The following is a 21028-nucleotide window of genomic DNA, read 5'->3' on the forward strand; positions in this document are numbered from 1 at the left end:
TGATACAACTTCACTGCAGAGAGCTCTACACCTCTTGCTAAGTCGGTTTTATGTTGCTGGCAAAGCAGGAGTTTTGTCGGCAGAAGGAGTGTTTTAGTGTGTATGCCTCCATTGTTTTACTGATGAAAGCTGACTTTTGTCGGCAAAGCTCTATAGTATAGACAAGGCCTAAGCTGTATGTCTACTTAGAAAAGTGTCTGTAAAAAGGGTATTCTGGGATCCCTACTGTGCTTGTACATGTGTGTGTGTGTGTGTGTGTGTGTGTGTGTGTTCCTTGTCACTTAATGCTTCCAAGTAAAATGAGATTTTACTTATTTCCAGCCCTGCAGATGCCCCCTGAGGTTTTCTTCCTCATTCACCATCACCAATAATAAGACTCCTACAAGTAAATTAAGCCTGGCTACGTCTACACGGAATTCCTCTCATGAGAGAGGAATACAAATGAGGGAACCCAGCATTGCAAATGAAGTGCTGATGTATACATTTTGCGTTTCTTTGCACAATCTCACATGATTGTGTTGTTGAGAAAGATTTTGGCAAAAAAACCAAACAGCTGTGCAGACAGGGTTCTGTTGGTGAAAGCCCCCCTTCTTCGACAGAACCCTTATCCTGGGAAAGTGACTGGACCTTTGGGGATCAGAAGAACCTGTACGGATGTGGTGAGATTGCTTTTCATAACCTCTCATCTGTGTAAGGATGGGTACTGGTTGAGGCATTGGGGAAGCTGACCCATGTAAGGGGATTGCTTGTATGACTTCTTGCTAGCTAACATGGCAACAGAAGCTCTTTGGTATGTTGTGCCTTATAGGGGAGGGCCCTCAGTCTTGGGCTATAAGTAGCCCTGTCTTTAAGCAATTTGCCCTGATTTGACCCTCCCAGTGGTGCCCAGAAACCCCTCTAATATGACAACAAGAATGTCAAATTCTCCATTGGCAGGGTCCCTGTTTTGAAGATAGGTAGGGTTTGTGGGGAAGGGGTGAGTGTGCATGTGAGTTCCAGCAGTGTGTCCCAGCAGTGCTAACATCTGCAGCCTTGCTGCCCGGCACGGTGAGCCCTAGCTTTGGGTTCCCAGCAGAACTCTCAGCTGGAACTTGACTGCCACCTGAGGTCCCACTCCCCAGTTTGCATGGAACTCCCTCCCATGGGAAGCTGGGAGCTCTGCAAGGTGCTGAGAGCCCAACTGGTAGCTGAGCTCTCAGCTGAGAGCTCAGCCCTGATCTGACAGCCTGGGGTCTTGTCCCCCCACACTGCCACTCTTATGTCTTTGGAAATGTTGCTGGTGAGGACACACACCACCAAGCAGAGGACAGTTGGACAGTTAAAACTTCAGTAATTCCTGTGATCGCTGGAAGTCAACCTAACAAAGGTTGTGTAGATAGACATTGCCTTAGTGAAATCACCATGTTATCTGGGAATTCCCCAAGAGAGCAGGTTTGTGGGCATGCTAAGTTTACTATTATTTTTTGGAGGTGAACCCTGCATGTAGTCTCTGAGTAACTCTTCTCTTCCCACATCCTGCCACATTCATATCCACTTGGGATGGGTGAGGGCCTGACTGCTCACAGTATACTTCCAGCCTTTCCATGGCCAGAAGCAAAAACGGCACCTAATATCTAATCAGAAAAACAGTCTCTTTCTGGGAGGATAGAAACTCTGCCCTTTAGGGCAGTTTGGATGCAGGAAGGTTAGTCTGAGTGGAATTTCTGATATTGTGCAATGTGCAGCAGTGTTTTCCTGCTGGCTTTGAATGCCCGTTCCTTAGCCAACTTGGGGGCACAGTGTCCTATTCATACTTTCCTGACTAGAGACTAGGGAACGAAGCAGCACATACCTCATCCCAAGGAACATGTGAGCTGAAGCAGCTTCATTTCTCCTCAGCTCTTCTACCCCTGCTTTTGTCACACTTGGCTAAAAAGAGGAACTGAAACTAGCACATAATGCTTCATAAAAATCAGGGAACTTGGTATGCTGTGGGCCTCACATGACTGAGGGTAGGGAGGGGGCAGGGATGGCTCTCCAGAAAGGGCGTTCAGATACATGCTCCCAGTTCTGTTTGCAGTGTCCTACTTCTCTGTAACATGTGTGCTTTGATTCCTCATCTCTACCCATGAGTGTGCTCTCTTCAATACCCAAATCATCCTCTTCCTCCAGTATTGCACCTTCCCTGTCCCTCTTCCACTCTCCCTCTCATAAGCCCTACCTACCACAAGCTCCCCCGAACCTAACAACCAACACGATGGCCCCACTTACCCGAAACAAGCCCAGTTCCTTTTCCCCTGAGCCACTCTCTGATACTCCCTCCTGAGCAAGCCTTCATGATCCTTTTTCCTCTCTCCATTAAATTCCTGTCTAAATTATTTTCTTCTTCTTCTTCTTAAAACTCCTTCTCTGGGACTCAGTAAATCTCGATTCCCCCTTTCCCACACAGCATCTTACTATATATGTTAGAGATTTTGTGCATCTGTCTGTGAGTCCATTTGTTCAAGAACTCCCCCAAAAGGGAAAGAGCTAGGACCGCCGAATTTGATGTACAGCTTCCTCTCCTCATAACTTAAAACAAGGTCAGAGTCTGGTTGGGCCAGAACAATGGGATGTGTGTGGAATGTCATTGTTTCTCATCAAATGAAAAGGGCCAGGGATCTGGTAGGATCTGTCCCTACACAAGAGCATCACTGTTCTTGGCATTAAGTGTTTTGTGGTAATAGCTCCTACAGGTGCCTGTCAGGACAGCGGTCTGATTGTGCTGGGCATTGAACCAACATTGAATAACACAGGGGGCTCTAACAGGGGGAAGGGCAGAGAGAAAGAAATGGAAGAAAAGTAACAGGTTTGAGGAAAGGGATATAAAAACTCACCAAACCAAAGAGATGGGACCTAACCCCAGGACCACTGAAGTAGTGCTAGTTTTTCTGTTGATTTCAACATGGGCTGGATGCTCAGCCTATTTTATCAGTGAAGACACCCCCAGTGTCTGACCCAGTGCTGAACACAGATTGCCCTTGGCCACACGTGACGTTAAGCTATACTCACCACTGAGTCACTCTGTGAAGCCTAGGTGCTCAGTGAGCTCAACCCCCAGGCCAGCATGAGAGTTATATGACTAGATGTGGGCTATCTGCACATCAGAGTGACAAAAAATAATAAAACATCCCCTTCAGGTCGCAATAAATAAACTTTGATTCCAATGTAAGTGCTAGTCTATATTTTAACAGAGGTATAAACCAAAATTCTTACCTATTTTTGTGGCAGTCACTCTTGGAAGAGGTACCATCAGCAGCCTCTAGCAAGCTTTGTTGGCATGGTTTGTTGGTGGTCAGGGCAAGGGGCATGCACTGGTGAAGATCTGCATCTGTCAGATGACTGGGGTGGGGGTTTTTGTAATAATCGTGGTAGAAAACCCAGTTTCAGAAAGGTAGTTTGAGCTGACCATTGTTAAACGCTAGCTGGCCAGACTGACTATTCTGAAACCTATCAGCATACTGAATCCAGAAATAACAATGCCCCCACTTCTCTGAATTTTGCCTACAAGGCATTTTCAGGAGCATTTTAGAGTCAGTCCACTAGGCTGCAAAGTGCACAGCCACAAACCATGACACTCACTGTTGAGGACTGCAAAATGACTCAGCTTCCTGGAGGTCTTTGTGCTTTCAGCATCACTGTAAGAATGCCATGGCTTGGCTTGACTGAGTTGCATATGTGGTGTAGGTTTCTAATGGTTTTAAGCACAATTCTTCCTTGAAAATTTCACCATTATAAAACCTAACAGACAGCAATAGCTTGGCCGTGTCATTTAAATTGCTTGATTCATTCTCTGCAAGAGGCATCCATTTGGCATTTTTAAAATTTGGAATGCAGAGCTGACAAGCAGTCCTCATAAATTCCTCCAGTCTTCACATTGCTGTGGAATCAGAGGAGGGGAACTTGCTTCATAGGGTTCACAAAGTCATCTTTGTTTTTATCTCCTGCATAAAGCTCCTCCAGCGTTTCCAGCACACACTCCTTAACCCATTTGGCACACAATATAGATGGAGCCGCTCTTGTCCGGCATTTTCGGGACTTGACCAGTGCCAAACAAGAGAATTTGCCAGACAATGGGAGGTCAACATTGTCTAGTAGATTACCAACTCTTCCACTGCTTATTAGTCTCTTAGAAGACATTTTGGGGTAAATTAGAGCTGAGTAGCAGCACAGAAACACTGACAACCAGGACTGGTGGCTGGATACAAACTTTATGGAACCATGGGAAACTTGGCCACACCCATGATAAGTGGTTGTCTGGCTAGCTAAAAAGCATGCCAGATGATGGATGTTGCCAGATGAGAGAGTTCCGGATTATAGAGGTTCATTCTGTACCAACATTATTCAAAAAGAAACAGTTGTTGCTTTTCTCTGTAATATCAATGATGTTATGAGAATGACATCTGAAGTACAATAAAAAGACTTTTCATGTTCAGTTTTGTCATGTTTTACAACTGTAACGATCCTAGCATGATAGGTCTTGTTAAAGTGACACTGCTTTGATTCTGTTGATAAACTTACAGGCAGATACAGGAGTTTGGCGTAATGAACACAGGGGTTTTGCATTTAAATGAGGTGCCATGATAAAAAGAAAATCTGTTGTCCTGTGTGGGCTAAAAGTTCAGTTTTCACTTTTGAATTTGTGACATTTGCTTCCTCCTGCATTCTTTTTTGGCTCCATTTCCCTCATCAATGAAAAACTGGTGGTGTCCTAACTCAGTTGTAACCGGCACTCTTTTGAGACACTGAGATGCAGTAAGTAGTGCTTAATTTGTGCTGGGCTTGCCGGGGCTGAGCCACCACCTCTGGACTCGGTGGCTCTGAGCTCTGCCACTGCTGTGAGCCCAGCCAGCAGCCACCACTCTCCAGCTGCCAAGCTCTGAAGGAAGCCTGACGCCAGCAGCAGCACGGAAGTAAGGATGGCAAGGCCAAATCATGAGATCCTTAATTTTTGCCCTGATGCTGGCAGAGCCATCACCTTCAGAGCTGGTGCCTGGCCAGAAATACTGGACTCTGGCAACTCAGTCAGTGCTTAATTAGCGCTGGGGCACAGATTTCAGGTATTTACTAGGGAAGTCCCATGCAACTTATAGCAGTGCAGCACTGTATTATGAATTTAATTATTAACAATTTAAAGCTGAGCTGGCAGGCCATACAGGGGCCTTGGTGAGCCACCTTTGGCCCCCAGGCTGCCTAAGAGCACTGTTGTAAAGGGCTTTACTGATCACAAGTGGACAGCCTTTGGGTAGGGCTGGGAATTAGCTTTCACGCCGCATGGCACCCCTGCTCATCAGTTGCTCAAGCGGTGGTGTGGGTCTCTCTTTGCAGCTCAGGCCTCCTGGTAGATCACTGTGTAAATCTCTTTTCCCCACTTTCCCTCCACCCTACTTTCTGGAGTAACAAAGTCCCACTGGATGAGTTGTCTCTTTGCTGTCTCAGGCCCTCTTCTGTATCATCCCCAGGCCTGGTGCCACTTTGCCAGTGTCTGGTATGGAAAACCAGGCCTGACCACTACTCTGGGCTCCAGCTCAGAGATATTATGACTAGCAACTTAGATCTGCTCAGTCTCAGATCTTGTTACAGTTTCCCTGGGCTCCTTCCTACCTCAGCACTCTATCTCTTTTCCTATCTCTGGGTTTACCATCCTCTGATCCTTGTGGTTATTTCACCGTTAGGCCTCTTGTGAGGATGCAGTATAGGACCCCCAAGGATTACTCTCTCCCAGAATTCCTCTTTTGTCCCTTTGTCCAATTTCCTTTTCTTCTAGGGAGTGATTGCAGATCTCTTCCCTCCAGCCTCTTTCTTCCTTTCTTATTTATCTTTTCTCTTTATTTTTAATGGCAAAGCAGACTTAATTGAATAGTTGATAGCTGCCACCAACTATAAATCTTAAAGATTTTGGTTTTTTATAGTGTCTCACTTTGCTCTGTGTCCTTCAGGTAACATAACACCATTCTAAAGCTACCCCATTTCCCCAGTGTATTTACTGAGTTCATGGGTACACTACTACAAATTCAACCTTATAGTGCCTGAAACTACAAAATTGAAGGTACTTGTTCTTACTGAGGCATTAGGTCAACAGAGTGTGTCCCCAGTAGCATGACTGCCTATGACATTAAGAGGAGCCCACTGAGGATAGCCATCCCACAGTTCCTGCCGCCCCTCCCCCTTTGGCATCCTCGGTTATGCACCTGATGCCTGATAAGACCAAAACACTGGAGTTTGTAACTTGTCATCAGAAACTTGAAATGCCAGACTGCTACCATTCAGTGGGAAATCAGTCTGGAGTGGGTAAATCTACAGTGTGGGGGCTGTTGTGATCCAAGTTGGAAAACAGCAAATCTGGGAAACGTGCAGGAGATGGTGGACAGCTTTTCTGCAATAGAATTCCCTAACTGTGGTGTGCAAACAGATGGAACATACAGCACTATCTTGGCACCAGACCACCTTGCCACAGAGTACATAAACTGCAAGGGGTAATTCCTCTTGGTGGTGCAGGTTCTGGTGGATCACAAGGGTCATTTCACTGACATCAGCCTGGGGTGGTCAGGCAAGGTGCCTCACATTCACACCTCTAGGAAAGCAGGTCTCTTCAGAAAGGTACAAGATAGAACTTTCTCCCCAGACCAAAAAATTATTATTGGGGATGTGGAGATACCAAGAGTTGTCCTTGGAAACCCATCCTACTCCTTGATACCATGGCTCAGGAAGCCATACACGGTCTTCCTTGTCTGCAGTAAAAAACAATTCAGCTATAGGCTGAGAAAGTGTAAAATGGAAGTTGAATGTGCTTGTGGATGTTTAAAGGCCAGGTTCTGGAGTCTGCTGACTTTGTGGGGCCTCAATGAAAGCAATATTCCTGTGGTGGTGGCTGCATGTTTTGTGCTCAATAATATTTGTGAAAATAGAGGAAAAGATTTATTGCAGCATGGGGAATTGAGGCAGGGTGCCTAGGTGCTAATTATGAGCAGTCAACCATACACACAATAAGGAGAGCACATTGAGGGACACCGTGAATCAGAGAGGCTTTGAAAATCAGTTTCATGAACAAGCAGACAATAATGTACACATGTTACTCTTAACAAGGTGGCCCCTGCAGACATGTACTGTCTCATATTTTGTCCCACTTCCCAGATGCGTGTGGCACAAACCATAAAGACCCTGTTGTTCTAAAATCATTCATTTTTATTTAGGATACTGAGGCAATAGAGACAGTCAAGAAATTCATGGTGTGTGCTGTGATGAGTGATGGGGGTGGGGTGGAGGGCACAAGTGGTGGGGTGGAGGGTGCAGCTGCACACCGTGGCAGGGTGTGTGTATGCTCAGTAACCCAGCCAGAGCAGCCTCGGTCCCCAGTGGATGGCCCATGTGGAACAGGGCTGCTCTGGCTAGAGTGAAGCAGCTCTGGTCTGCAGTGACCCTGCACTGCATGCTGGCTGCTCCACTCCTTCCATTCTGGGCTCTCCCCCTGCAGTATGCTGCCTGGGCATGTTCTGGAGCTGCTTTGGGACAACATGTGTGCTGGCTGCTCCCTTTGCCCCACATGCTGGTCATGTGCTGGGGTTGTTCAGCATGCTGAGCACTGCTGCAAGGGAAGGTTCACATTTCTGCAGGATGATCCCTTCACACAGTCTCCCCTGTTTCTTGCCATGTGGGACATTACTTTAATAAGAATCAGAGGACGTGAAAGGGAGTGGATGCTGACTGAATCTGAGCAGAAAGCAGAGCTGTATGCTGCACTGCTTTGTGCTGCAATGATGCCAGATTACTTGCAGCTTGCGTGGCCTGGTAAAGTGTCCTACCATGGGGGACAGAATAAGGCAGGCCTCCCCAGAAACCTTGTGAGAAGGGTTGAAAAGTACCTCTCCAAGGGCTCTCAGGAGATGAGCAGGGAGGATTCCCATTCCATCTCCAGACACATGAATAAACTTTTCTGGGGAGCACCTGCTATGTAGGCAGAGTGCCTCCAATGTACCCCTCAGGCCTGATCAAACACACCAGCATGACTCAATTTACCTCACTATGGCATGTTTACAAACATGAATTCACCAGAAGTGCCCTCCTTGCCAGCAAGGTCTGTCAGCAGTGTGGCCTGGGAGGAGATTGGCCCCAAGTAATGAAAAGGCCCCAGCTGGTAGTAAGATCTGCTTCTGTGCTTTGCCTGCTGAGCATTTTCCTCTTCTTCCTCCTCCTCATATACTACAATGTTCTCTTTATTTTTACCCCTAGCTGCAAGGAAGGGTCAGCTACAAGGTATGCACAGGCAGCTTTGGGACAGTGGTCGGGATCCCCACTAGAATTCCATGCAGCTGCTCATAGTAACAACATTTGAAGCTCTGACCTGGAGTGATCATTTGCCCTCCTTTGTCTTCTGGTATGCTTACCTCTGTTCTTTTATCTTCATACAGCACTGCTGGGTCTCCCTGCAGTACCCCTTTTCCAACACGCCCTGTGCGATTTTTGCATAAATATCAGCATTTCTAGGGCTGTTTTTGAGTTCTGCCTGAACTGATTCTTCTTCCTACACCATAATTAGATCCAAGATCTCTGGGACACTCAATGCTGGAGTTCATTTTTGGCCGTGGGTATGCGTGATGAGATGTGCTGGTAGCTCTGCTTGCCACACTGCACAAGCAGGAAGGGAAACTCAAACTTTCCCAGGGCTTTTCCTGTGTACCTTGAAATCAGTGGAGCTTAAAGAGCCAGTCACGTCAGGGCACTACGGAACACTTCTTTGAGGCCGCTATCAACTTTAATAGCACTCTATCTCCACTCACCCTGAATTGACCATACAAGGTTGAATTTAGCGCTACTCCTCTCCTTTTGATGGAGTACAAATATCAGCTTTAAAACCCTTTAAAATCAACTGAAGAGGCTTGGTGGTGTGGACTAATTGTTTATACAGTCAATGTAATGTGGCTAATATCAACTCTACCCTGTAGCATAGACCAGGCATAAAGCCTGTATACACTGCATTTATGTGGGTATAACTTATGTCACCCAGGGGTGTGAATAAGCCTCCCCACTGACTGATGTAACTTACACTGACCTAAGCACCAGGGTGAACAGATCTCCTGCAGACACAGCTACTGCCTCTCACAGGGTGCGTGTACACTTGCATTCCTCTTTTGAAAGAGCTACGCAAATGAGGTAAATCGAAAATGCAAATGAGGTATAAATTTGCACATTTGACACCTCATTTGCATATTCTAATTTTGAAAGAGCGTCTTTTGGAAGAAGAAAGCCAGTGTGGATGCTGCTGTTTCAAAAGTAAACCCCATCTTCAAAGAATCCTTCGTCCAATTAAATAAAGGGAAGAAGGATTTTTTCAAAGATGGGTTTACTTTCAAAAGAGCAGCGTCTACACTGGCTTTCTTCTTTTGAAAGAAGCTCTTTTGAACTTAGAATATGTAAATAAGGTGACAAATATGCAAATGTGTACCTCATTTGCATTTTCGACTTACCTCATTTGCATGCCTCTTTCGAAAGAGGAATGCAAGTGTAGACACAGCCACAAAGGTGTTTTCTTTATGCTGATGAGCAAACTCTCTTCCACGAGCATCTTCACCAGACATAGTACAAAGGCACAGCAGTATTGGTGCCACTGTAGTATTTCTACTGTAAACATAAAAATCAGTCATGGGTAACCTATCAAAACAAAAAGGCAGTCCAGTAGCACTTTAAAGGCTAACAAAATAGTTTATTAGATGATGAGCTTTTGTGGGACAGACCCACTTCTTCAGACCATCGCCATACCACAACAGACTCGGTATTTAAGGCACAGAGAAGCAAAAATAGAAATCAAGGTTGACAAATCAGAAAAATATTATCAAGGTGAGCAAATCAGAGAGCAGGGGGGCAGAAGGGGCAAGAGTTAAGAATTATATAAAGCAAAGTATGCAAAAGAGCCTCTATAATGACCTAAAAAATTCCCATCCCAGTTCAAACCACGTGTTAATGTGTCGAATTTGAATATAAAAGAGAGTTCAGCAGCCTCTCTTTCCAAACTGCTGTGAAAATTCCTCTTCAGAAACGGCTAATGTAGTGCCTTGCATGTTGAACAGTAACAGAGAGATAGCTGTGCTAGTGATTATATTTTTCTGATTTGTCAAGCTTGATTACTATTTTTGGTTCTCTGTGCCTTAAATATTGAGTCTGTTGTAGTATGCCTATGATCTGAAGAAGTGGGTCTGTCCCATGAAAGCTCATCACCTAATAAACTATTTTGTTAGTCTTTAAAGCGCTACTGGACCGCTTTTTTGTTTTGATAGAATATAGACTAGCATGACTATCTCTCTGTTACTATTCAACATGCAAGGCACTACATTTAGCCATTTCTGAAGAGGAATTTTCACAGCAGTTTGGAAAGAGAGGCTGCTGAACTGATGCCTTCCTTGCAACTTCCCACACACCTCAGTACCCCTTTCATTTGCTTCTTTAGGTAGCTTCCACAATGATAGGTGGGCTTACACACAGCTGTGAGAGGCTATGCTGCCCAGCACTCTTATCTCCCACCCCACCCCGCCCCACCACACCTTTTGTGCATGTTACTTGGCATTCAATAAAACACAAACTCTCCAAACAAGAATTGTGTGCTGCACATAGTGATTAATGTTTGTGGTTACATACAGATTCAGTTCAATCATTTGCTTGATACAAATACCACTTAGGAATCATCACAATTTTTAGGAAAAACAAGAAAACTGTATGCCAGATTGATATACAGAAATACATATTACTGGTGTTTGTTTTCAAAATGTTGCCTCAAAGTGGCCCTGATTCCAGCAACCCTCCATTGTGCCTCTCTAATAGCCATAGTATACAGCTTTTCAAAATCAGCCACCAGGTGATCTGCCTCAGTAATCCACCCTGGGGAAAATTTCCCCCGTTAGCATCACAAATTTCATGGAACATGCAGCAGGATGGTAGGACCTTGGGAACATTTTCCTCATTTAGGTTTAACTCGCCATAAAAGCAGCACCAGCACACATTTAATCTGCCAAAGGCACATTCCGTACCTCTGGAGCCTGTTCTTGAAGTGCTCCTCGCTGCTGTCCAGATTTTCAGTGTAAGGCTTCATGAGCCATGGGAGAAGAGAGTACACTGGGCTTCTCAGGATCACTCTGGGTATTTCAACATCCCCTCCGGGAATCTTCTGGTCTGGAAAGAAAGTCCCTGCTTGTAGTTTTCTGTGTAGGCTAGTGTTCCTGAAGATGCACAGACATGCACCTTTCCAGACCACCTTGCTCTGAGGTCCGTGAAATGCCCATGGTGATCCACAAGAGCCTGCGGCATAGGGAGAAGTAGACTTTCTACTGACATTCTCTGTCATGAGATGGTCTTGGGCCAAAATTGGGATGTTTGCTCCTTCTGTCACCCCTCCACAGTGAGGGGAAGGTTGGTGGTGGGTTATAGACTCTTGTTATAAGGTATAACGCCTGTATCTCCTCCCTGTCCATGATTTACAGTGTCTAGCAAAGTTATCAATTTAAGCTCCTAGGCTTTTGAAAGGTGCGGTTTGAGGATGAGGACTGGCAGGTAGATACAGAGTGACTGCTTTGTGAAAAGAGTTCACCCACAGGTGACAGGATGTTTTTGTCCTTTGTCATTTTCTTTGTGAGTTCAGTTGAGAGCCCACTGATTGTCTGGGTGTCACCTGTATAGTTGTTATTAGGGCATTTAGAGTTCTGAAGAAGGCATGCCACTTGTTGTAAGAGATACATGTAGGACCCCTCAATCTTGAATGCTGTGTTGTGGGAGGTGTTCTTTGTGCTGCTGTTTCTAGGTCTGTGGGGAGACTGCTTCTGATGATAAGCCGGTGGGCGGGAATGTTTGTAGGCCAGAAGAGAGGGTTCAGAAAAAATTATTTCACAATGGTGTCCTTGTTGCATATGGATTGGGGTTGTTCAATGACACCCATCTGGGATCCAGGCTGGGGCAGGAGGTGGCAGTTGGTGGATGTGACCAGTTAGGAGGTTATTTCTATACTGAAGAAGGTTCTCTTTGAGTATTTGATCAGTTCCATAATTCAATCTTCAAGGCTGCCAGCTCTCTCATGAGTTTGTCATGAGGCTCAGGATAATTACTGTTTTTCTTGAAGGCTGGAGTAAAGTGGATGTGTGACGATTTCAGCCTTCATTCTTAAAGGAAAAGTAAGTTTCTAGCTCTTGTGGCTGTGAAAAGAATTTCAAAATGTGACCCCAGTGCACCTGAGAGGCTCAAAAAGCACATGGCAAACAAACAGAATGTCAAATCTATTATTTTTACATTAACTCATGCTGTTAAAGTCAATGTCTTCATTTTTGGCAGCCTAACTCATGATTTTTGGAAATTTGGGGTGGGTGATACTGTTTACTTCTCTGGTGGTGTGTCCTTACACAGTGAAGGAAGGAATGGATCTTCGCTTAATGTTGCAATGCAAACACTGCTCAGCATCTTACAGATATAGAAAGCTGAAGTCTTGGTTATTTGTTGCTCTTTTTAATCTGTGATGTAAAGTGGGCTTAAAATATAGTGGGGGTAGAGAGGGTAGGGACAGTTCAGTGGTTTGACAATTGGCCTGCTAAACTGAGGGTTGTGAGCTTGATCATTGAGAGGGTCCATTTTGGGATCTAGGGCAAATTGATTTAAAAAAAAAAGGGGGGATGGTGCTTGGTCCTGCCAAGAGGGCAGGGGGCTGGACTCAATGACCTCCCAAGGTCCCTTCCAGTTCTATGAGATGAGTGAAGGCAGGAACTCTTACTGGCTGGGAGATGACTGAGTGTGTATGGTCAGAGACGCAGTGGAGGGCGTGACTTCCCCTTCAGCCTTTGTGTTCCCGTTTCTCATTTACATAAACCAGGCTGATTTTCTGACAGAAGGGACCCACGAACTGCCTGAGACATATCTCCAGCTTCAGCACCTCCTAGTTCATCTTAAGGGCTTTCCTCTCCCTGTGTCTTCTCTTTTCACAGGTGGGAGAAGGAGTGTCAGGCAATCCAGATGAGAAGGACTCTGTGACTGGACTGTGGCTCTAGGGAATTAAAAGATCAGTTCTAAGTGCAATACAAATATAAATATATAAAGAAGAGGGATTGGCAACAACCTCCAAATGGCATCAGAAGTTACTTACACTGAAGTAAAGTTCAAGAATGTCCCATCACCACCTGCAGAGATCAAAGGTAATCTATAGACTATTTAGGCGAATGGGCAATGAAGGTTTTCACTTTTGTGGCACTGGTTCCCATCTAGCCCTAGGCTAGGGGCACAGCCTGGCTCAGAAGAATCAGAAAATTGCTCATCAGAGCCTTCTGCCATCTGACCCAGAGATAATGGTGGTGTGGATGAGATTATTGCCAATACCTTGGAAGTGATGAAGGGAAATTTCTAGGGTGCATGGAATAAAAAAACCAGCTGTGAGTCTAATAGAGATACAGGGAGGGAAATATCTAGAGGAGATCCACTGAGGGCATTAGAGGTTAGGGCATGTCAGAACCCGACTTGAATAGGTTCTCGGGAACTGCATGGAAAAAATAACAGCACCAGCACTAAAGAGAGTATGGTGTGATTTCCCTGTCACTGATGGTGGAGCTGCACTGCCTCCTTGGCTACTGCTGAGCAGCTCACTTTGATGGGACCACAGTGATAGACAGGTAGCTAGGTAAATCCCTGTCTGAGGTGACTTATCCAAGAAGGTCATAAAAATGAATCAGAACAATCACTATTTTACCTTTGGAATGGGGAAGAAGGGAGTGAGTCAGGGGATTTACAAACCTCCCAGAGGAAGAGGCCTCCTGGTCTCCCCTGCGTAGATCATGCACAGACACAACCACACAAACCCCATTAAAGGGCATGGTGGAAAAAGTAGCGGGAGCTGAGGAGAAAATAGGAGGAGGGAAGGAGGAGGAGTGGGAGTGGGAGGGAGGTGTGAAAAAATCCCAATTTTCTATTTTAAAACAAGATTCCGTGGGCAATTTCCAACCAGCCTCAATAATGATGGGTGTACTCACCGTGCATGTTTGGAGTAATATGTACACTTGCCCAGCAGGGTGTGCTATCAGAGCGTGGCTATAGACTCTCCATTACCCTGCCTCCTGCTCTTACTGGGTGACTTAAGAATTACAAACTGAACTAGGAAACAAAATTGGGTCTCTCTAGACCCAACCCTCATCTATTACAGCCTCTCCAGAGACTGTCACAAGTTATTAGTGCTCCCATCACTTTACTCTTCTCCTGCTATGAGTGTGCTGCCTCTAGTCCACGCCTTTATTCTCCATGATCCTGTCTTCTTCCAGTGCTCCCCACTGGGACCTGCAGCAGCCAGTCCCTCAGTGAGTGCTCTTTTCTCTACATGTGCCATTGCTCCCCCTAATACCTGTGGTGTCGTCACTCCCCAACCCCCCACTTCAGGGAAGACAGAGGACTCAGCTGAGCTGTGTTGTACCTAGAAAGGATTCTATAGTGAGGCAGCTGGACACAGATAGCTTTGGCTGTGGTTCTCCCTGATTCTCAAGCTCCCAGGGTTGCTAACAAGTGGCTGCCTAATGTCCCTAAATCCTGTTCTTGAGTGAATAAGGGTGGAAGGAGCTACTGACTATGCTAGACTGCATCTTCTGTATCGCCAGCTCCTCAGGTATCTCCCCACACTCCTGCCCACTCACTTTATTTCACAAACCTGTGTGTGGAAGAAGGACATAGAGGCTACACCTACCTTGCACTCTGCTTTTGGAAGCAGAATGCAAATGAGCAAGATCAAAAAAACAAATAAAGTGTGGATTTACATATCTCGCACCTCATTTGCATATTCTCATGTGCTCTTGCTTCCAGAAAAGGCTTTTCCAGAAGCAAAAACAGCTGTGTAGATGGGGTTCCTTGGAAAACAAACCCAGAAACAAAGTTGGAAGAAGGGTGCTTTTGAAAACAGGGTTTGTTTTTGAAGGAACCCCATCTACATGGCAGTTTTCGCTTCTAGAAAAGCCTCTTCCAGAAGTGAGATCACATGAGATATCACACGAAAATGTGCACATGAGGCACGAGATATGTAAATCTGCACCTCATTTGATTTTTGATCTTGCTCATTTGCAGTCTGCTTCCAAAAGTGGAATGAAATGTTGACCTAGCCAAAGGCTATGTCTGCACTGCAGCCCTTTTTCGAAATAAGCTATTTTGGAAGATCTATTCCAGTATAGCCGTTTTGAAATAAAGCTGCTTCACACAAAAATTTATTTTGAAACAACACTTAGCTATTTCGAAATACAACCACTACACAGCAGGAGCCTATTTCACCTGCTGGTGCATTACCTATCCCACCCCAACCTACAGATCCAAATGCATGTGGAGGAAATAGGAGTTAGAACAATAAAACATTCTTGGAGGAGTGCAAAGTGCTCTGGGGGTGCCCTAAAAAAAGCTTTATGTAGCTCATGTGAGATTATAATAATATCTAGTTTTTATATAGTGCTTTGCAGCTGGATCTCAGAGTGTTACGAGCCTGCTGTGGTGATACATGAAGACCTCCCTGAGACACTGCCTCTCAAACACTTAACTTCTGTCCTGAATACCTGTGATTGGAATATTTGTTCCCATGTACGGGCTGGAGGTGGGGAGTTTGGCTAGGAATTTGACCTTCATTAGAGAAGTCATCTCCCAGAGTTCTAGCTGGTCCTGCCTGTAAAAATGTTTAAACTCACGACTGAGGGTCAATATTTGATCTCTGCAGTAAGTTTTCCATGCAGCTGCTCACACCTAGCAGACAGGGCAACTGTCAGCAAAACTGACTGTTTTGGGCTTTGGGATTGTCTTTGCCTTTAGCACCCCCAGGGAAGGACACACCTCAGAGAGCACCTCAGAAATCCACCTGGCGATTCCTCTGGTTGGTCTCAGCACTGTTGCTGTTGCTGTGTCTCTCTCTCCTCAGTGCCCTCGTTGGTAAGTATGTACATGCTGGTTGTCCAAGGTGGGGGGTGGGGGAGTTGTTTGAGGAGAATGTCCGGGGGAGGAGAACGGAGAATAAAATGGACAGAGGGAAAGATGGAAAGAGGGAAATACGCTTCTGGACACAATCAGGAGACAATTCCCAGCAGAGGGGTCTGTTAGACTGGGGAAAGGACAGTACAGGGTGGAAGCCCGAATATTTGGGGCCTGGAGAAAACCCGGAGGAATATATTGTTGGGAACAATCACTTCATGATTGGCAAAGGGGGATGGGTGAGTGGATGGACCTGGTTAGAAATGGACAGCAACGAAAATGGTCTCTCTGGCAGAATATATCTGGGATCTGAGAGAAGATCTGGCAGTGGCTGGAGGTGGGTGGCAGGGTTCCCTCTGACTTATGCCCATGTGTGAAATGAAGTTTGCTGTGTGCACTGATCTCGAGATGATGCATCACATAATAAAAGTCTTTCTGCTCACGGGCAGTGTGTGGAGGGGGTGGGGCTGAGGGGTTGAGGAGTGGGCTCAGGGCTGGGACAGAGGATTGGGCCCTGGCTGGAGCTGTGGGATCTGAGCTGGGGCCAGGAACGAGGGGTTTAGGGTTCAGGCTGTCCTGCGGAGGGCGGACTATCCCCAGACCTCTCTCACTGCAGCAGCTTGAAGCCAGGTGACAGCCACCTCTCCACATCTGCCACAACTCCACAGGGCACAGCCAGAGGAGGGGAGCCTGTCCCACAGCTGGGGCAGGTCCAGGCTAGACTGGTTGGGGGCAGAAAGTGGTGACTGTCCAATAGCAGTGGCTCTGGGTTGGGTGCCATGACTAGGGGAGAAGTGCTGTCTTCCCTCTCCACCACAGAGCAGCTGCAGCGGGAAGGGGGGTCTGTCCCCTCACCTGGACACAGCACAGAGCTGCCTCAGCCAGGGGAGAGGCACCCTTCCCCTTTCCCCACGGAGCTGCTGCAACTGTGGGGAAGACAGTCCTCGCCTGGCCTCAGCATGGAGCTCCGTGCCGCAGCCAGTGGGCAGAAGCAGTGCTCCGTGTGACCACCCTGAGCCATCTACGGGGATTGTTAGGCAGCTGCATGGCCAGGTGGCTGCACGGGTTAGAGGGAACTCAAGTAAATTTCAAGAGGATCAGGGAAGTTAAGGAGCAGTGGAAGGGTGTGAGAGGCTCTGAAGGCCCAGGGGAAAATACCTAGAGCCGTATTAGGACACCAGTTCTAATCCACCTTTGTGTTAGAGAGACAAGTGATCTGAGAGATGAGGGAAGGGGGTTTTGAGCCTTTCCCCACAAGGGCACCAGTTGTAGCTGTATGTGGCTCCGGAGCCGCAGGTTGCAGACCCCTATGCTATGCTGACCCAGTCTAGTTGACTTAGGTTGGTCAATCAGTATAATTTGTCTCCACACCCAACACAGAGCTGAGCTGAGCTGCCCTGTTATCCCAGGTGAGGTGGCTGTTGGCACTTGGGACAATAGAGGAGACTTACAAAAGGGCTGCCACAGTGGGACAGTCCATGTCCAGGAGCTGAAGAAATCAGGGTGCACCCAGGTGGGGGAGAAGAAGGACAAAGACGGTGGAGATAGTTGGATCAATTCTCCTTTCTCCTTTCCCAGTCGTCCTACTCAAGGGAACTGCAAGCTGTGAAGAGCGCAAGACCCTACCCCAGAGTTTTGCAGAGTGGCATTGTGTCATGGGGAGAGCTGAGGAGAAAGGTCAGTAACACTGAAAGAGAGAAGGGGAGGGAAGAACAGCCCTGCCAATGGCAGTTTCAGGCCTCAGGGCAGAACAGTCAATGGGCCCTCTATGATGTGGTTTGCCTGGCATTCGGGTAGAGCTGCACTGCACCTCTGGTGCCCGGTGAGCTGCCATTCTCTGTGTGGCTGGCACGGTCCCTCTTACTCTTTCCATCCATGTGAGCAATAAATATCGTTATGTGCAGAGACAGGGGTGCTGCTGTGCACCATCATCAAAAAGAAAAAAAACTGATATGTCTTTTTAAAAAGTTATCATACAGCTAACTACTCCAGTCAGGACAGGCTGGCCGTATCAGTACTCACTACTCACAAGAATCAAATATAAGAAAATTAAAAAATCTGAAGTGTGCTGACCAGTGAAAACACTACAATAGCACACTTGGAAAGAATGAAAATGCTCAGACGATAGGTGCATTGCAGAAAGCCCCAAGAACAGTAATACAAGTATGTGCTAGGAGGTACAAGTGAAAGAGACTGTGTGTGTGTGCGCGCGTGTCTGACACAGAGACAGGGCTCTGTGTGTGACGTGGATAGAACTCTGTGTGTGTGTAAGAGAGAGAGGCACCAAGCTGAGTAGACTGCAGCAGCTCCGAGCCCTCCTCAGCCACGCTGTGTCCCCTCTCCCCCCACACTGTGGACACTGGGTACAGGGACCGGGGGAAACCCTGACATCAGCACCCTCTACCCCCTGCTCTGCACACCTCGCAGGAGGCGCCTGGGAGCAGCTGCAGCCAGAGAGAGGAAAAGTGGGAAGAGGAACATCTGAATACGCACTGCCAACTGTGAGCTCTGTTGATCAGCTAGGCTCCCTGAACCTCTCCAGCCTGGACAGGGGATGAAGGGGTTAACAGAGTGGTCATGGGAATGATGGCTAAAGGGGAGCAAATGAAGCATATTTCAGGGCAGGGATGAGGAAATGTGCCCTGCCTCCTATTTGACTATTGATGAGTCTCCGCAAGGAAAGGGGTTCAACCACATTAACTGACTCATTCTGCCTTTTTCCAGAGGAGGGTTTACAGATGCACAGTTAGAACAGGTCACCTACCGTAGATGGTGTGCACTGCCTGGTCTGTACAGGGGGTCTTCACTGTAAGTCCAGGTTACATCCCTAAATAGTGCGACTTATAGCAAAGTAACTTATAAAGGGGAATTAATACCTATAAGGAGTAATGCAATTAGTCTGAGATAGGTTCCCAACACATACAGTTCACACACGTGTGGTACATATAATGTACCTATAACCCACAGAAAACAGTAATTAGAAATTAAGTAGGAATAAATAGAATAAATAAATAGATAAATAATAGATAATAATATAAATAATAATAATAATATGATAAATAAATAAATAAATGGGAAAAGATAAGCCAGTTCCCTGCCAGTCCTCACCAGTTCTCTACAGCTTGCTGGTTCCCCACCAGCTATCTACCAGTCCCTGCCAGCTCCCCACCTTTCCCCACAGCTCCCTGCCATCTCTCTGCAGCTCCCTGCTGGCTTCCTGCCTATCCCCACAGCTCCCTGCCAGCTCTCTGCAGTTCCTTACCACTCTTCCAGCTACATGCCAGCTGCCCCGGACTCCTCCCAGCTCCCCACAGCTCCTCACTGGTTCCCTGCAGTATCCCACTGGTCCCCGCAGCTTTCCCAGCTACCTGCCAACTCCCCACTGACTACTCCTGGCTCCCCACAGCTCTCCGCTGGTCCCCCATGACTTCAGAGGTCACTGCCAGAGCCTCTGCACTAGTACACTGTAGGGCAGGGTACTGTGTTGTCCCCAGGAGATGACAAAGATGCAGGTGAGGTAGGATTGTCCATCTCTCAGTATTATGATTTCCTCTCCTTGACTTTCTTTCCCCTCACAGGGCAAGTCTGGAGGTGCTGCCCCAGTGGCTGGGAGCACTTTCAGGCCAGCTGCTACTACTTCTCTGAAGACATCATGACCTGGGATGACAGTCAGAGGAACTGCACAGGGATGGGCTCAGACCTGGTGGTGATCACCACAGAAGGGGAGCAGGTAACTCACCGGGGATTAGGTGCTCCTGGGAGCTGAGTATCCACATTTTATGGAGACGCCCCCCCGCCTTCACTTTGCTAGTTGGGGGTCTATTGAAGGTGAACTTGGAATTCAGACTCCCTTTTCATCCAGTCCTGGGATTTCCCAGCCATCACCTTCTCTCACAGACACACATTCACTACAGGGACTCCTGCCATTACTGTCAGCTCAGCGACTCAATCTGGGCAAGGTTTAATTCACGATTTTTATTCAGGATTTTGCTTTCAACTGGACAAAAAGAACCGTTACCTACAGATCAGGAAAGAATTACTATATCGGTCTGATAGATCCAGCACAGGAAGGCCAGTGGCGCTGGGTGGATCAGACTCCATATAATGAAACTGAAGCGTGAGTATCTCCTATGATGGAGGCCAGTTACTGTCTTCTCCTTAAAACTCATAACAATATGTATCTCACACATGAACATCTGCTTCTTACAGTTACTGGAGAGAAAATGAGCCCAGTAATGACAAGGCAGAGAACTGCACTGTCATGCATGTGAAGAACATAGCAAATATGAGGAACTGGAATGACGTCCCATGTTTCACCAACGCCTATAGAATTTGTGAAACTGCTGCAACAAGTTTCTGAGGGAAAAAAATGCATCCAGGACAAGAAGCCAGAAGGAGAGAGGGCCCAGGCCTGGCTAGGAGCAGCTGACAGAAATCCAACTGGAGGGTTTGGTTCAGATGTGGGATCTGTGCTGTAATTATGAAGTGGAAGGTTGCTGTGTTTGAGGATTCAAACTCACCCCTATGCACAAAAGAATTTTGAAAAACAAAAATTGCTAAAATATTCTGAAGTGGAAAAGAGGTAATTTTCTGTAGAACTCCGCTTATGATGTCACAAAGGTGGACTATAACATTACCCATCTTTTCCGTACAACAGTGGTTCCCAAACTTTTTGGCATCATGCCCCGCCACCTTTTGACTTTTGAGAAACCTTCACACCCTCACCTCTTCTTTACCATCATCCAACCCCGCTTTTAAAAAAAAAATCAATTTGTAATTTAAAATAAACACAAAATATTGACATAAATTATTTAAAAGTAAAAATAAGCACAACTAGTTTTTCTTGGCCCAGAAATTTAATAAAAACGTAATTTAACATCAGAAATAGCAGAAACGAATTTAATGTGAAAGATGATGCTGCATTCATAAGTTGGGAAATCCTAGGAGACCCACTGTGGACCATCCAGGCTAATGGCAGAGGCCCCACCTTTTGGGTTCCTGGCACAGCCCAAGCTGGCCAGCTGCCTGAGCCCCGTGTTGCTGGGGCTGCCCACCCAAGCCCCGC

General features: G+C 46.5%; 1 protein-coding gene across 1 annotated transcript; it reads left to right on the forward strand.

Annotated features, from left to right (window-relative positions):
* The first annotated feature begins 575 nt into the window (after positions 1 to 575).
* LOC142007108 (C-type lectin domain family 4 member E-like) lies at positions 576 to 20800 on the forward strand. The gene is made up of 7 exons (XM_074983646.1): positions 576 to 659; positions 12972 to 13178; positions 15808 to 15924; positions 17542 to 17640; positions 19542 to 19693; positions 19947 to 20080; positions 20173 to 20800. The coding sequence occupies exons 2-7, from the start codon at positions 13109 to 13111 to the stop codon at positions 20321 to 20323; spliced, it is 723 nt and encodes a 240-aa protein (XP_074839747.1). The 5' UTR covers positions 576 to 659; positions 12972 to 13108; the 3' UTR covers positions 20324 to 20800.
* Positions 20801 to 21028: the final 228 nt, after the last annotated feature.

The sequence above is a fragment of the Carettochelys insculpta genome, chromosome 1 (genome assembly GCF_033958435.1).
Source record: "Carettochelys insculpta isolate YL-2023 chromosome 1, ASM3395843v1, whole genome shotgun sequence".
In the NCBI taxonomy this organism is placed as follows: domain Eukaryota; kingdom Metazoa; phylum Chordata; order Testudines; family Carettochelyidae; genus Carettochelys; species Carettochelys insculpta.

Excerpts from the sequence above, each read along its gene's own strand:
- LOC142007108 (XM_074983646.1), top strand. The coding sequence starts at position 13,109 with ATGGCATCAGAAGTTACTTACACTGAAGTAAAGTTCAAGAATGTCCCA. Across the intron at positions 13,179-15,807 it reads ACCACCTGCAGAGATCAAAG|CACCCCCAGGGAAGGACACA; the intron begins GTAATCTATAGA and ends CTTTGCCTTTAG. Across the intron at positions 20,081-20,172 it reads CCATATAATGAAACTGAAGC|TTACTGGAGAGAAAATGAGC; the intron begins GTGAGTATCTCC and ends TGCTTCTTACAG.